The 13,269-nt window shown below is 32.0% G+C and overlaps 1 protein-coding gene across 4 annotated transcripts in view; it reads left to right on the top strand.

Annotated features, from left to right (window-relative positions):
- Wdr59 (WD repeat domain 59) overlaps window positions 1-12,846 on the top strand; it is a 112,955-nt gene extending 100,109 nt beyond the window's left edge. For 3 of the 4 annotated variants that reach the window (XM_085826162.1, XM_085826153.1, XM_085826149.1), the window contains one exon: window positions 11,102-12,846. In XM_085826162.1, coding sequence (XP_085682288.1) covers window positions 11,102-11,238 — 137 coding nt within the window. In that variant the 3' untranslated portion in view covers window positions 11,239-12,846. The remainder of the gene's footprint in view (window positions 1-11,101) is intronic. The other variant, XR_015043764.1, reaches the window with a different exon arrangement.
- Window positions 12,847-13,269: the final 423 nt, after the last annotated feature.

Genomic DNA, 13,269 nt, shown 5'->3' with positions numbered 1-13,269 from the left:
ACAGTATGGACTTTACTTCAGTAACAAATAAAAATTTTATTCAAGAAAGGGTAAAATGACAAAGTGAAAATCATGTTCACATAAAATTGCAAAAACAATACCTTACTCTTTATAATTGTAATATTTTGTTAAATTTTATGTGATACTCAATGCAAAAATATTTGACCATCTGGTTGGTGTATTATTACCCAATGGTAATAATATGTCAACTCGAGAGAGCATTTCTCAATTAAAACTTCCCTTCTGTTGGTTTTAAGTGAGGAGTTATTCCAAATTTGAAAAAGTAGCTGTGGAAATATTGAATGCTGGAAGATTTATGTATATTTTTTTTGAAATTATTGCTTTATGTATTTATTATTCCATAGAAATTTTCTTGTAATAGTATATCAAGGACTATGTACTCCCTTTAGAACGTATTCTTTTTTAAGCAAGTTTGTCAATGAATAAAATAAATGCAAGCACATAAGCTATCCATATGATACACTTAGGGAAATTATGAATCTGAAATCTTATAATCTTAAAACTTTAATTTACAGTCTAATACCTTAAAGAGTTTACAACTGATTTTTTAATCATTTTTTTAATATTAAAAGATTTAAACAAAACATACTAATATTTTGATTCTTAAATAAAAGTAATAACTGCTGTTCCAAGTCATAAAACACTCTTTACTGTTGAATTAAATTTAAATTCACATCCAATGACTTTCAATTATAAAAGATCTAGCATTTATTTTTGCATTTCTTTCTTGAATGTAAAATGGTGTTAATAGAAAAATATCAAAATAATAAAAATCTATATAGTACAAAGTCCTAGATCCAGAACAGTCAGAACTTTGACGATCCAAACTTTCAATCACCACATCAAATTTATTAAGCAGATATGTTGACATGGTGGGACTTATTATTGAATTATTGCTGAAGTCAGACAGAGTGCTAACCTCTCCAAAATCACTTCAAGGGCTAAAATTGTGGTTGTAGCCAGCATCAGTACAATGTGAATCAATGTGTTATCACTGGCTACTGTGCAATTTTCCTAGCTTATAGGTGTTTGAAAGTAACATGCAAGAATCTCAGTTTGTCTTGAGAAAAATTGCATTTACAGCATATGTGCTTCTTTTAATTGAGTATTCTTATCTCCTGCACTTTATAAGAGTGCTATGTTCTGTATTATTATTTGAACAAACTTAAAAATCTAAATAGACTTACAATTTCAGAAACCATGCCAGAGGTTAAGAAGGCACAAATGTATGCCTTTCATAAGAGTTCAAGAGACAGATCTTTGGAACTGATACTCTAATTCTTCAAGGTAGCATTTTCAATGCAATAAGAAATAGAGAAAAAAGAATGAATTAAATATGGATCTTACCTTACCATTAGTCTAGTCAGGAAGTCGAGTTTATAAGGTAAAAATTCTGCATTCAAATCATTCCTCGATAATTACACACAAAGATCAGTACTAGATGAGAGCACTTTGAGATAAGATTTTTATAAAAATTACTGAAGTTAAATTATATTTTTAGTTTTAAAATAATCTCGCATATACACTCTTAGACAAAAAAAAAAAAAAAAAAAAACGCACCAAGAAGTTATCCGAATGGGACAAAAATTGGTAGAAGTGATGTACAGAAAAACAAATGATTACAGTTTGAGAAAAATTGGATGATTTATTGAAGTGATAGAGCTTCACAAAGTTAAAAAGTCAGTAATGCGTTTGTCTACCTCTGGCCCTTATTCAAGCAGTTATTCGACTTGATATCAGTTGATAGAGGTTGCGAATGTCCTCCTGAGGGATATCATGCCAAATTCTGTCCAACTGGCGCCTTAGATCGTCAACATCCCAAGCTGGTTGGAGGGCCCTGCACATAATGCTCCAAACATGCTCAATAGGAGAGAGATTCAGCGACCTTGCTGGACAAGGTAATGTTTGGCAAGCACTAAGGCAAGCAGTAGAATCATGTGCAGTGTGGGGGCAGGCATTATCTTGCTGAAATGTAAGCCGTGGGTGGCGTGATATGAAGGGTAACATAACGGGCCTTAGAACTTTGTCAACGTACCACTGTGCTGTAAGGTTACGATGGATGATAACCAAAGGAGTCCTACTATGAAATGAAATGGCACCCCAGACCATCACTCCTGGTTGGCGGCCTGTCTGCCGGAAGACAGGTTGGTATCACACCGCTGTGTGGGGCATCTCCAGGCTTGCTTTTGTTGGTCATCAGGGCTCAGTTCAAACTGGGACTCATCACTGAAGACTATTCTACTCCAGTCAGTGACATTACAGTGCAAATGAGCCCGACACCACTGCAAATGTGCTTGACGTTGTACAGAGGTCAATGGTAGTCGGCGCAAGGGGCGGCGTGACCTCAGCCTCCTTTTTGTGAGCCGTCTATGAATGGCCATTATGATCACTAAAGCACTAGTTGCACATACAATTGATGATAATGATGCATCTGGGGCTGTGAGTGCCACTCTGATGATTTCTCAGTCTTCACATTCTGTCGTTTCTCTACGCCAACCGCTTCCTTCTTGATGCTGTTTGTGGCCGTGCTTCACCCATTCCTGCCACTCTGACGATTGCAGCAACATCGTCTAATAGTGGCATCGCTCTTGCTCAAATGTTGACCTAATTGCCGATAAGACCAATCGTCTTCTTTGAGCCCAACTACACTACCTCTCTCAAATTCTGACATCTGTGCATATTGTTCGCTCACCTGTATGCGAAGCATAGTTACTGTCTACCAGAGTACACAGAATGAAATTCATGAAAAATTTATGACCTGGAATCGTAATTTCTCCTCTTAAATATCCTGCCAGTTGCGCAGATCAGATGCGCTGTAGCAACAACCGTTCATTCATTGGTAGCCAAAATGTAAAATTTTGCATTTTCCATAGAAACCTGTATACATATCAATTTGTGTCCGATTTGCTCTATATCTTCTCGGTGCGTCATTTTTTTAAGAGTGTATGATCAAATTTTATTTATCATTCCATTCCATAAATTTCCAACTATATCATCTGTATTAATTATATTAACCCTTTGCACTCAAGAGTTGACCTTCGATCATCACTTGATTTGATGCAGTAAGTCAAGAAATGAATCTCAGTTTTCACTTGATTTGATGCCATAAGTCAAGAGATGAATCTCAGTTATCACTTGATTTGATGCAATAATTTGAGAGTTGACTCTCAATCACCACCAGGTTTGACACAGTAATTCAAGCAGTAATGGTGTTTATTTATATTTGGTTTGGGCAATATCACTTCATGAGTGTATTCAATAATGCATGCATATAAAAAAACTGCCATTTTTAATCTTGAATAGATTAATTATTATAGTATATGCATCTCGGAAATTAGTTTGAATTTGACAGTCTTGACAACAGGAATATTATTTTCGAAGTCACAAAGACATGGATTATAATAAAGGAATTGGTATAAATGAAGATGAATTCGATTTTTCCTTGATGAAGAACGAAATTATGTCTATGCATAGATGCAGACAGAAAGGATGAAAGAAATGAGGAAGGTACACTGCTAAAAAAAAAAATGGGACAGTTCTATAGCTCCTGTTGTACTGGGCCGATTGACAAAATTCAAATTGCGTTTTTCATGTCTCAAAAGCGCAACTTAGGATATATATTAGATTTATGTATAGCACTATTCTAACATAGGTATTTTGACACAAAATCGGACTTTTTCTGAAATAACATACCAATTTTTTTACATATTTCGATTCTACAACTCAAATTATGCCTAAATATTAAATTTTGTAAAATTTGGAGCGAAATTTACGGAGAAATTCACGAATTTATGTTGGCACTTTTTTTTTCAGTTTGCGCCAAGAATAGTTCACTTGGCGAACTTCTTAATATATGACAACCTAGTTTCCTTTCCCGTGAGAGGAAAAAAAGCCACCATCGTTCATTTTTCCAAATAATATTCTTTATATTATATTTTTAATTATAACTTATTATTTTAAGTAATTTTTCTTTTTCGAATTTCATTTTAATTGTTTAAGTTGCATGGTTTTTTTCGAATAACTGTTTTAAAAATTTCTATTTACCTATTCGAACTGTGTAAATAAAGGTGCAGCATTTATTTTTTTTCAAATAGTTTTCTTTATATATATATATTTGTCATAGTTATTATTTTAGGTAATTTTTAAATTTTTATACTTTTATTTTAATTGTTTGTGTTGCATTGTCTCTTCAGATAATTGTTTTAAAATTTTCTTTTTATTCCTTCGAACTGAGCATTTTAAATATAAATTAATATAAATTTTCCAGAATTTGATTTTATTTATTTGAATTGCATTTCTTTCGGAAGAATACTTTGTAACCCAGATTACGATGCGTTTGAAAACTGCATATATTAAAAGAGAAAATACAGTAAAGCACAGTTTAACACGCCTTTCAATGTTCTGTTCAGAAACGATATATATAAATAAGAGAAATGTATAACTGTATAAATGTATAACATTTTAACTTAGGATGACTTGCATACATTGCTTTAAACAGTTTTATCATTGTGCCCATTGCTTTACACAATTTTATCCTACATTTGGTTTTTTAAAATGTTATTCATATTTTAGTCAAATATTTTATTTTTGAAATCGCAAGAATCAAATATCATAAGATTAAAAGTTTTTTAATTTTAAAAAAGTACAAATACTAAATTTTACGCAAAAATTTATTTTTTCTTTTCTTTTTCTTCAGGCATTCTACTTTATTCTTGCACTTTTTCTTTAGGCATTCTGCAAGTATGTTAAAAAGTATCCAACTTTTCGAAATATCTTGATATTTCTGACAATCATTTTAAATAAAGTTATCACCTTCCATTTCATAAAGGCCCACAAACGACCAAGCGGTAAAGTCGCTGAACACTGGTACTTCACTCTGGGGTTCAAATTCCGGTAAACGGGCTGGTTGCATGGGCGTTTTCATGGATTTTCTCATGTGTACCGTGTATGCCAGCTGGGTTCCCTTAAAAAGTTCTTCACGAAGTATTTGGTCAGAGCCTTTATCAGTATTTAAAGGCTAAACATTTTGAAGGTATGAGATGAAAGGAAAGACTGATTTCATCAAGAGGTTTTGGTTTATTTAATTATCAAAAAGCACACTAGGGCTATCTGCCTAAGGGGAGGAATGCCTTCGTGGGGGACTTTCTAAGGGAAACTGGTTCGCATACACGTTACACATGGTGAAAACTCCGAAAACGCCCATGCAGTCAGTCCGTTCGCGGGATTCGAACCTCCGACCAAACTATCAGTGTTCAGTGACTTTACCGCTCTGCCGCTGTTTCATCAGGAGGAAAAAAAAAAAAAAAAAACATCTTTAGGTGACATCCACATACATCACTGGATAAACTCCTGAATCTTCAAATAATTCGACTGAGAAAATCATGGGATTCTCTATTTATGATACAATATGATGTTTTATAACGTAATTTAAATTTATACAACCATCTAGTCTAAAACCTGTCGCTCTTCACTTTAATCTGCAATGATATCGTTTTTGTCTTTTCTGTTAACACAAGCTCAATTTATGGTATTTGCTATTGTACACGTCCAAGTGTTTTCTCTTTGAACACCTAAATTCTTTGAAGTATCCTGAAAGTATATTCAAAAGCGTCCAACTTTTTGAAACATCTTGGTATGTCTGACAGCCAAATTTCCCTGCAAATTTTTGCGTACTTTTCTCTCTAATTTTCTTCTTTCCTTCTACAGTTATTTTCAGTGCTCACACAAGAAAATTAAGGTTTTTCGATTGCTAGACTTCCATAAATTTTGCATTCTTGTCAATTTTTTAAAATATCAATTACATGAATTGTGTTTCAGCTGAAGACAGCTTTTCATTTTCTAGTCATTTTAACTATAAATAAAGTTTAAAGAAGTCCAAAGGATAAATATTTTAATTAAAAGATTTTTGCTAAATGACAAAGAAATAAAACAGTCCAGCAGGGTTTTCTGTACCACCGAGTGACCCAATTCTTATATCGGCTGAAACAATCTAAATCATATTAAACATCATGTTTTTTTATACAATCTATAATGCGAGAGAAAAATTAGCGTCTTAAAACATTCTTTCTAAGAGAATTAATATAAAAGATTATATTTATATATATATTTTTAAAGCTGGGACTTGAACCAAACTGTCAAACTTTTAAAGTTTAATTTACATGGTGGTTATAATTAAAGTTCCAATTTAAAATGGTCATAAAAGGAAAACTACCGGACCAAATGTTATCAAACTTGGGAATCGTATAAAGAAGGTTATGGGAATTTATTTTCCTCGGGGAAGGAAAAAAAAAAAAAAAAAGAGTTCAAATACTCACCTTCGGGGGGAAAACGGAACTGTAAGCAATATTGTTAAATGAAATAAAACATGAAAACATCGGTTTAAAATGTGTTTAATCGTTTTCGAAACGTGTTACAAAGCATGTTCAATGTAGCGTCCAGCATTTTCCGAAAGCAAGTTAAAACATGTTACGGCATTCTCAACAGCACCTCTTAGCATATCAAGAGGAATGTTATGGACATGTCAGTGTATCACATTTTTCATTTCAGCCAAATTGTTTAGATTATCACCATAAACAGTGCTTTTGAGATAACCTCATAGCCAAAAGTCACAGAGGTTGAGGTCTGGTGGGAAGAGGGGAAGTGTTGGCCTATAATACGTTCATTCGTGAAATGTTGCCTAAGTAACTGTGCGAGATACGTGAGGTGGGGCCTATCCCTGCATAAAAATCTTAGTATCTAAAATGCCACGTTACTGCAGTTCATGTATCACGAAACATATTAACATTGACTCTAATTGAGCTGCAATCACAGTGGTCCAACTGTCGACTGCTCTTCAGAAAAAAATGGTTCAGTTATAAAACTAGCTGTCATTCAACACTAAGCGGTGTGAAATGACTGCTATGCAATCGAATGCTGTAGGAGAATGCAATGGAACTAGATAGATAATATGAGGGATTTCTTTGGCCCAAATCGATTAAAAGCGTTTTGAATCAGTATCTTCATATTTTAGGGCCAAATTCAGGCTTCAAAAATTACAAATTAGCGATCTGTAACAAAACAATTTCCAGATTGTACGCACTTGTGCAAGTGATTTGCGATCTCACATTTTCTAATCGCTAATTCGTGGTTTTCATGGACGAAATTCTCACTTACACGGATGGCGCACTCAACTTTTATCGAATTTAATGCCTTTAAATGGTAATTTGCCTACTTCAAAGTTTCTTAATGGTATACAACATATTAAACCCGTGTAACAAAAGGTTAAGTTAGATTCCGACCCATATTTTGTTTAACAATATTGCTTACAGCACCATTCCTCCCTGGTGTTGAGGTTTCAAACTTCCTTTTTTTCGCAGAAAATATATTCCCATGACCTCCTTTACACGATTACCAAGTTTGATAACATTTGATCCAGTAGTTTTCCTTTTATGACAGTTTAAATGTGGAACTTTAATTATAACCACTCTGTATATTATTAAATTTTAATTTGAAGCTATGCGTTATATGTATACCATGCGTAAATTTTCCGCTTTTATGGAAAAATAGAGAATCGAAGCAAATATACTTAGGATAATGGACCAAAACTGAAAAAATTTCCCCTCCCTCCGAAAATAAAATATTGAAACTTCGACCTTGAATTTATTGGGTTATCGAAATATTTAATTTGACTTATCTTCTAAGTTTTAGTTCCGACAACAATTTCGTCAAAAATTCCGAATTACTTAAGCTGATGTAAAAGATTTAGTATATATTCACTGTATGTTAATAAAGTAATCAGAGTGTAATAAAAATAGATTATAGAATTTACGCTGATGCAACATTTTGTCTGACTGCACAACATGTAATGGAAGAGAAGGCTTGTAGAGATCTGTTTTTGACATGCATCTAAAAGTAGATGTCATACTCCTTTTGTCTCTTCAATGTCAAAAAATTTTCCTTTGAGAGGCAACTTTAATTTTTGGGAAAGAAAAAAAATCACAAGAAGACAAATTTGAAGATTGGATGATTGAGCACACATACTTATTTTTGGAACACAAGCAGTTCTCCGACTGGTTATTGAATAATGAAAAGATACATTGTCATGCAATACAAAACATTTGGAATACGTTTTCAGAGAATACGTTTTCTGACTGAAAACGTAAGATTAAAAGTCATGTGCTTAATTCATAGCCATTTACAAGTTAACTACTCGGGCAATTGCAGAATCGTTTTGATCCTGAGCTTGTAAGCCAAACCTAATATCACTGGATTTAAACACTTCTTTAATCTTCCGAGAACGTTCCTTCTTTAACACATATTCCAAGAATATTAAGTGAATACAATTACTGTAAAAGAAATTGAATATTCATTTGCATTACGGCTTGGTAGTTTACTAACGAGTTAAAACTTAAATTCTGCTTTTTGTGTTTAAGACTACAACAATATTTTAAATATTTACAAATAAGATATTAAATTGGAGTTTTAATTGGAGCCTCACCAGTTGCCTAGCATTTGAAGATTGTTAAATACTAATTCTTTTAGCGAAGTCTAACCCAGACTGCATGGTTGGTTTTCATAGTTTTCTAGGTTTTCTTTACAAAGGTTCTCTATGAAAGCATCTTAATGAAATAGCTTTCATGTTCTTTCTCTGTTCAAATAACCAACTAACATAGTTTAAGCGCGATTTCCAAGTGAAGTTACTTGCAAAATCCGAATACTCATTAAAAATCATGTAGCTTGCCAATCGGGAGTAACATGAAAGATACGGCGCCAATAATTGAATTGCTGTTACGGTACGCTGTTTGTAAACTTAGATGGTCATTCCTTAATTAAATAGCCCACCAGCGGCCGAGCGGTAAAGACGCTGAACACTGGTATTTCGGTCCAAGGTTCAAATCCCGCAAACGGGCTGGCTGCATGTGCGTTTTCATGGTTTTCCTCATGTGTAACATGCATACGAGCCAGTTTCCCTTAGAAAGTCCTCCACGAAGGCATCCCTCCCTTTAGGCAGATAGCCCTCGTGTGCTTTGCCATAATTAAATAATCCAATCCAATCCTTAATTAAATATAATTGATTTGTAACTTCTACTAGAGCTGACGGTAAGAATTGAAGTGCAAATAAACAATACCGTGTGCAGTCTTGATTAATATAAAATTAAAAATATTTGCATTCAGGCAGAAAGTTTTTTGAAATATTTGCAATTACTTTATAAGAAGGATTTATTAATAACCGTAATAATTACTTATTATATTACTGATGATTAAGATTCAGTTCTTGACAATTACATTCTAAATTAGAATTTTAAGGATATAATGAAAATACGCTACACACAAAAATACATTTTAGGATTAAAAAATGAGTTGATTTTTTATGTTTTAAAACTTCTTAAATTCATTTAATAAACATCGTATCCTCGTTGTTAATTGAATCCAGAATGTTGGGTGTCGTTTATATAATTATTCTTACTTGTCCACAGAATCTGCTGACTTATTCAGCCATTAAGCAGCTGCAGATCATTTCTATATAACCATTGAACTTCCATTAATTCAGTCTCTAGAGGGTTGTATGTTTATATCATAATTTGACTTTTATAAAAATGATTATTCTAAATCTTATGTTTCTATAAAAATATACTGTGCATTAAAATATATATATCAGCCACTCTTTCAGTCACTTCAAAAGCAATAATTTGTTTAGAAATAAATTATGCAGTTACTGTCATAAAATTCAAATAAACATCAAACAAAAATTCTCAGTTTTAGACAATTCGATTTAAACGAAGTAAAGTAGCAGACGATAAAACGCCGAAGGTAAAAAATTTACTCTTATTTTTTTAAAAAAGGGAAGAAATTTAAAAAATAGTTAAAAATTTGAATAATACCTATAATTTAAAAAAATGGCTTTTCATATAGTATTAATAAATATTTATTATGCATCATTGAGGGAAAAAATTTCATATAATTAATTCTCCATAAAATTTTACTTAAAATTTAAGGTTAAAAATAGCTGTGGCAATTCAGTGTATCAAAAATCCATAGACCACATTTGGCGTTATTATCACTCAAAAAAAGGATGCCAAATTTCAAAACGCAAAAATATGTAAATTCGTGTATATCTTAGAAAATTTTGAATAAAAAAAGTCTAATTTTTTGCAGATATGCTTAAAAATACACCTACTTTAAGATGATGGTAAAAATTTTATAGGTTGTAATTCAAAATTTTTTTCTAAAAATTTCTAAAAATTATTTAAAAATAGAAATTTAAAATTCAAACACAAAAAATGTGTAAATTTTATTTAGAATGAACCTAAATTTCGGAATGTGAAAGGAAAAATAATAAAAGTTTAATAAAAAAAAGAGGTATTAATAAACATTTACCAAATTCAATTAACATTGAGGAGCTAAAATTTTGAGAGCTAATATTTTAAAAACTACTCGTACGATTTTTACAAAACTTGGTATTCTGGCATAATTTGAGTCGTAGAATTGAAATATGAAAAAATATTGATATGTTATTTTAGAAAAAGTCCGATTTTGTGTCAAAATACCTGTGTTAGAATAGTGCTATATATAAATCTAATATATATCCTAAGTTTCGCTTTCGAGACATGAAAAACGCAGTTTGAATTTTGTCAATCGGCCCAGTAGAACGGAAGATATAGCACTGTCCCTTTTTTTTTTTTTTTTTTTTTTTTTTTTGAGCAGTGTACTAATGAAGTAAGAAGTGGAAAAATTAGGGTAACAGATAGTAAATATGAAAGCGACAGTCATTCCGCAGAAAAGACAAAAAATACAGAATGGATAACCTGCACAGAATCTGAAAAAATGTCGCAAAGAATACTGTCTGTATCTGGTGAAAGAGCTGCAGTACCGCAAGTATCTTCACACATAAAAGGGCCATTAAAGGTCTTTAAAATTGCGTGCGAGATCATTTTACGTTGTGCTTAAGAAATTTCCCAATCATACAAAAAATCATCTTGAGTTGCAGGTTCACTGGAGCAAAAAAGGCCGCGAGTGTAAAGGGTTGAAAGTAAATTATTTAATGTTTAAACCATATTATAAAATCTGTAGTTAAAAACCCTTTTTATTGTATGTATGTTAGGTTGTTCCAGTTTCTGCATGGCTTGTGGTCATGGTGGTCATACAAAACACTTGGAAGAATGGTTCAGAGATATGGATGTTTGCCCATCTGGATGCGGATGCAAATGTTTGGAAGCTAATGATATTTTTGGAACATGACATTTTTTTAGCTTTCTGTTTTTGTTTGTTTTAGAAAAGTGCTCATTAATAAGAAACTCAAGTGCCAAAATTTTCTAATTCCTCATTTTGAATCTCATAAATGCCTGTATTTTTCTTTTGTGGTATTACCAGTGAACATTCACTTGATGAAGCGTAGTTACAGCATGTAGGTCTACATTGAATTCAAAAAAAATTTTCATAACATGCCCCCATGTTGATTCTGAGACTTGTTTGAGGACTGTAAAAAATATTTCTGGCTATGATATCTCTAATACCATTGACCAAAAAACTCCCTAAGTCATGGAATCATAAAGTTATGTTCCATAAAATCTCACGTAGCTTTTAGGGATATAAATAAGCAGACTTGCTGAGCCACTGCAGAGTATGAAACTCGGATAAGTATAGAGTATGAAAATGTTTCTTGTGGCTGGATGGGGCAATGCATATCCTCCTTAAGCACATCATACCATGCAGGATGCATTACAACTATATATGATATAGTTGATCTGCTAGAAAGATCTTATTATTGGTAATATTATTTCCTTAATATGTTCCTGGAGAAAGCTCCCTATATAATAAGCATATAGCTACTGCTACTTTAAGATGACCTGTTAAATTGTTCTGTGATTTTCTGTTGTCTTCACTCTATCTCAATTTTGCCATCAAAGCTAAGTTGAAATTTATCTACCGAGACAATAGATACCTATTTGATGAAAATGTAAACAGAAAAGGCAGACTGTCAACCACGAGTAACCAACAGTGGCTGATTATACAGAACTTGAGGTTTTGTAGCTATAGAATGGAGTGCATTGTCATCATACCAGATATGATTTATGCAACTGCTGCTGTGTTTGTAGTCTGTACAATCCTTAACAAACTGTGTTGACTCTAGTCATCAGTGACCTATTTTTCAATGATGATATGCTATTTTAGTAAACTGCCAATAAATCCTTAATATAATTGCTTTTAAGAACCTTATGTTTGCAAACCATTTGGCTGACAAATAGCCTATCTGTTATGTATTGAATCTGCAACCATCATCAAAATCACATTTTTTACCCATTGTCACTTTTTTTTTTTTTTTTTTTTTTTTTTACATTGTTGTATACTGCATAAATTTGTCTGTGTGTAATATTAATGAAGGTGGATATGCTTGATAGAGGGAGACTAGCATTCAGTTCCCATTGCAGCCACACTTTAATAATTTGTTTAGTGAGTATATTATCAGTAAATAAACAGTAATTTATTTAAAATACTTAATTTCAGTGAAATAATGAAAATTAGAATGTTGAAATAAAATTTTAATCTGTAATAGCAAATCTAAAGTTTTAATTTCTGTTTCACGATTTTTTATTCCTATTGAATAGAAATGTATTTATTAAAACCAACTATTGCAAATGATCTCTTTCATATGTGCTATATTTCTTATTTATAAATATTTGTAACCATTGTACAAACAGAATGAAGTGCCTAAGAGCTCAATTTATTTTCATATTTAATTACTGAGCTTATGTTTATGTAAAGTGACATAAGTAAGATAAGTATATATGTTTTGTAAAATATTTTTGTAAATTATTCAAGAATTAAAAAAAAAGTTTGATTTTTTGTTATGTTGACTCATCTCTCAAATCTAAGAATTAATCTGTTTGTAATATATATTTCATAAATATTCCACTAAAGTTCTCATGTAATTTTGTTTAGTTACATCCACAGTTTAAAGGGATAATCAAAAAATATATAATGCACTTTTTAATCAAAACCCTGCAATAACTATGAGCAGTGTACCAAATCATGCATACGTATTTGTACTCTTGGTGGTAATTGCCAAGAAAAGATACTGCAGGGCACTTGTGTGCTGCTGTATTCCACCATGTTACAGCCCTTTTTCAATTAGAAATTTTATAATGATGACCTATTTCGTTTTTTTTTTTTTTTTTTAATTAAAAAAAAATTGTATAAATAAACTACAGACAGAAAAACACAACAGTATACTGGCAGAGCACACTGCCTGCTTGTAGGAAAGGATAATTT

The sequence above is a fragment of the Stegodyphus dumicola genome, chromosome 1 (assembly GCF_044657685.1).
Source record: "Stegodyphus dumicola isolate Sdum_Otavi_A_Nest chromosome 1, ASM4465768v1".
NCBI lineage: Eukaryota > Metazoa > Arthropoda > Arachnida > Araneae > Eresidae > Stegodyphus > Stegodyphus dumicola.
This window is presented reverse-complemented; position numbering and strand designations above follow the sequence as displayed.